Here is a 3,441-nt window from a genome sequence, read left to right on the forward strand (position 1 = left end):
CACGGCATAGTACCTTGCCCCTGCTGCTTTCACTCTTCTCTCCAAACGAGGCACTTAACGTCTTCAAGTAATTAGTTACTCCTTCTAGAAGTGCATGCTCTAGTTAATGCAACCAAAAGACCGATCTAATGGCAAATCGTAAGTCTAAAGAGCAACCTTTGTCAGGTGTCAGCCCACCCACGAGGGCCCAGCATGTTGCATGCAACATTGCTCAAAATTGAACAGCGGGATGCAAACGGGTCATGGCGTACTACCTTGTCCCTGCTGCTTTTCTCTTCTCTCCAAGCGAGGTCGACAAAATCTCACTTGGCTTCTTCAAGTAATTAGTTACTCCTTCTAGAAGTGTATGCTCTAGCTAATTCAACCAAAAAACCGATCTAATGGAAATCGTTAGTCTAAAGAGCAATCTCTGTCGGCTGTCAACCCGCCCACGAGGGCCCAGCAATGCTGCATGCAGCATTGCTCAAAATTGAACGGCAAGATGCAAACGGGTCATGACGTAGTACCTTTGTCCCTGCTGCTAATTAACACTATATATGGTGGTGCAACCATCATGCTTGAGCTCGTCATCTAATTAACCACTCGAGATAGAGCCAGCTACGTAGAAGCTGTGCGAGTAGTACTAGTACCAAGAATGGTGATGCACGGAATGATCAAAATTGCACTTACTACCTGTCGTCAGAAATTGCATTAATTGAGTCATACATGCACCCACACGATACATACAGTAGTACATCAACATTAGAGCAAGTGCCATGGAGAAGAAGGACAATATTGCGTGATGTGCATCTCAAGAAACAACGAGTAGCTATGAATTAGGACCTTTTGCAACGTCGCGCACGCATGCAATGCACCGAGTCTACCCGGAGCTTCCGCTTCTTCAAAAACACTTTTGGCATTGAATGGAGCCACAAGTTGCGCGGTCAAAGACAGGGCCCCCATAACTTGCTGCGCCCCCACACAAGTGTCGCTCGGTCTTAATCGCGCGACGCCTCAGAGGATCGCTCGAAACGGCTAGGGTATTCCCCGATCCACCGTCCCTAAGTAAAGGCGGCCGGGCGAGCGCCCCATGCAAGAAAGAACGTGCGATCGAGCACATGTCCAGCTCTCCGCCCACCGGGCAACCACTAGCTAGCGCCGCGCGCCCGGCCCTCCTCTCTCTATATATAGGCCTCTCGCTCCCGAGATCTTTCGTAGCAGCGCGATTCGCCATAGCCACTGCCCAGCGAGCGGCCCAGTGGTAGCGTAGCTAAGCTAAGCAAGTGAGTGTGCACTGCGTGTGACACGACGACCGGTTGGTCCATCACTAGCGCGCTAGCTAGACGCACGCTCGCACGTGTCTAAGCTACCCATCTCCTCCGTCGACCGACCATGCCGGCCTTCGCCGAGCCAGCCATTGATCCGCCTCTGGCGGACAGCTACCGCGCGCTGCTGCGCACCGACCAGCTCCGCCGCGGCGGCATTGCGCCCGCGCTGTCGCCGGCGGTGCCGGAGAGCGTCGCCGTGCTGGAGCGCGACCTGCCGATGATCGACTTGAAGCGCCTGACGAGCGGCGACGCGGGGGAGAGGAAGGCGTGCGCGGACGCCATGGCGCGCGCGGCGTCGGAGTGGGGCTTCTTCCAGGTGATCAACCACAGCGTGGGGCGGGAGCTCCTGGAGGAGATGCGGCGCGAGCAGGCGCGGCTGTTCCGCCTGCCGTTCGACACCAAGGAGAAGGCCGGGCTCCTCAACGGCTCGTACCGGTGGGGCAACCCGACGGCTACGTCGCTCCGGCACCTCTCGTGGTCGGAGGCCTTCCACGTTCCGCTCGCCAACATCTCCCGGGAGGACTGCGACTACGGAAAGCTCAGCTCCTTGAGGTACGTGCTTACGTACGCCCGCCCATATGCATGCCTGTTCTTGTTACCCTGCTTACTCTGTCAGACAATTAGCGAACGTGCTTGACTATAATTAGTTACATTAATCAGTTCTGTCGATAGAGATTTTCTTTTCATTTGAGAGTCCAAGGACGAAAGAACACTTTTGATAGTTATTACGCGCGCGATCGTTAGTAGTATATTCGTTTGCTGCCGGCACATATATGTGTAGTAGTATTCTAGTAGTAGAAGGGAAGAAGATGGAGGCACGCGGCAAACTTTCCTGTCAACTACGTACATTAATTCGGCTTTGTTTGGGTCGATGAATGACGATATCATGTGTGCGGCTGCATATGTGCCCACGAAACATGGGCGTTTTTAGTACACTAACCGAATTTAACGCCTTCGTGTCCATCGAACCAGCCTACCAACCCCATCCCCCAGGACCATGATACATACGCCGAATATTAATTTGTGTGCTGCGGGGTTCCCTTCCGTGTACAGTGTCCGGATAGAGAAATATCTCAGGCTAGCAGTATACGTGTATGAACCAACAATACACACGACCATGACTCGAAATGGTACATGCATGAGCACTTGTTTCAATACTAGTACATGACCATGAATCTAATCTGGTTACATACGTGTGTTTACCACGGTCACTTAGTCACACTAGGCGAGAATTTTACCACGAGTCGTGTGCAGTAGTTTTATTGATGACTGACGAGCAAAAGTTTTGTCGCGCGAGCAGGGCCGTGATGCAGGAGGTGGCGGACGCGATGTCGCGCGTGGCGGACACGGTGGCGGCGGCGCTGGCGGAGGACCTCGGGCACGATGCGTGGGGCGGCGAGCCGGCGTTCCCGGCGGGGTGCGACGGGACGACGTGCTTCCTGCGGCTCAACAGGTACCCGGCATGCCCGTTCGCGCCGGACACGTTCGGGCTGGTGCCGCACACGGACAGCGACTTCCTCACCATCCTCTGCCAGGACCAGGTCGGGGGCCTGCAGCTCATGAAGGACTCCCGCTGGGTCGCCGTGAAACCCCGCCCCGACGCGCTCATCGTCAACATCGGCGATCTGTTTCAGGTAACAGTCCCCTCCTCGGCGTTTTACCCCATATACGTACTACATGCCGGAGTTTTGACCAAGCAGAGAGGTGTACCCGATCGTCGCATCAGATGGTACTATTTTGTGTGTGTGGACGCATTTTTCGCCTTCTTATTCCAGTTCTCTGCATTTGGATGCTTCAGGCGTGGAGCAACAACAGGTACAAGAGCGTGGAGCACAAAGTGGTGGCCAACGCCAAGGCGGAGCGCCTCTCCGTCGCCTACTTCCTGTGCCCGTCGTACGACTCGCCGGTCGGCACATGCGGCGAGCCGTCGCCGTACAGGCCGTTTACCTTCGGGGAGTACCGGAGGAAGGTGCAGGACGATGTCAAGAGAACCGGCAAAAAAATTGGGCTCCCCAACTTTCTCAAACAGTCTCCCGTTGACGCCATGAATCACAGTCTCTGTACTTAACACGTACAGTAGTACTGTTGAAATACTCAAATCTCACCGTAGAAGCGTCGTGCGCCCGCAGTATGG

General features: G+C 54.8%; 1 protein-coding gene across 1 annotated transcript; it reads left to right on the forward strand.

The window, feature by feature from the left end:
* Positions 1-1,213: 1,213 nt before the first annotated feature.
* Positions 1,214-3,435, forward strand: LOC119359721 (gibberellin 2-beta-dioxygenase 6-like). The gene is made up of 3 exons (XM_037625823.1): positions 1,214-1,859; positions 2,608-2,941; positions 3,106-3,435. Exons 1-3 carry the CDS (start codon positions 1,372-1,374, stop codon positions 3,373-3,375), a joined length of 1,092 nt encoding a protein of 363 aa, XP_037481720.1. The 5' UTR covers positions 1,214-1,371; the 3' UTR covers positions 3,376-3,435.
* The last annotated feature ends 6 nt before the right edge of the window (positions 3,436-3,441 follow it).

This window comes from Triticum dicoccoides, chromosome 2A (genome assembly GCF_002162155.2).
Source record: "Triticum dicoccoides isolate Atlit2015 ecotype Zavitan chromosome 2A, WEW_v2.0, whole genome shotgun sequence".
Taxonomy (NCBI): Eukaryota; Viridiplantae; Streptophyta; class Magnoliopsida; order Poales; family Poaceae; genus Triticum; species Triticum dicoccoides.

Excerpts from the sequence above, each read along its gene's own strand:
- LOC119359721 (XM_037625823.1), top strand. The coding sequence starts at position 1,372 with ATGCCGGCCTTCGCCGAGCCAGCCATTGATCCGCCTCTGGCGGACAGC. Across the intron at positions 1,860-2,607 it reads GGAAAGCTCAGCTCCTTGAG|GGCCGTGATGCAGGAGGTGG; the intron begins GTACGTGCTTAC and ends TCGCGCGAGCAG. Across the intron at positions 2,942-3,105 it reads ACATCGGCGATCTGTTTCAG|GCGTGGAGCAACAACAGGTA; the intron begins GTAACAGTCCCC and ends TGGATGCTTCAG.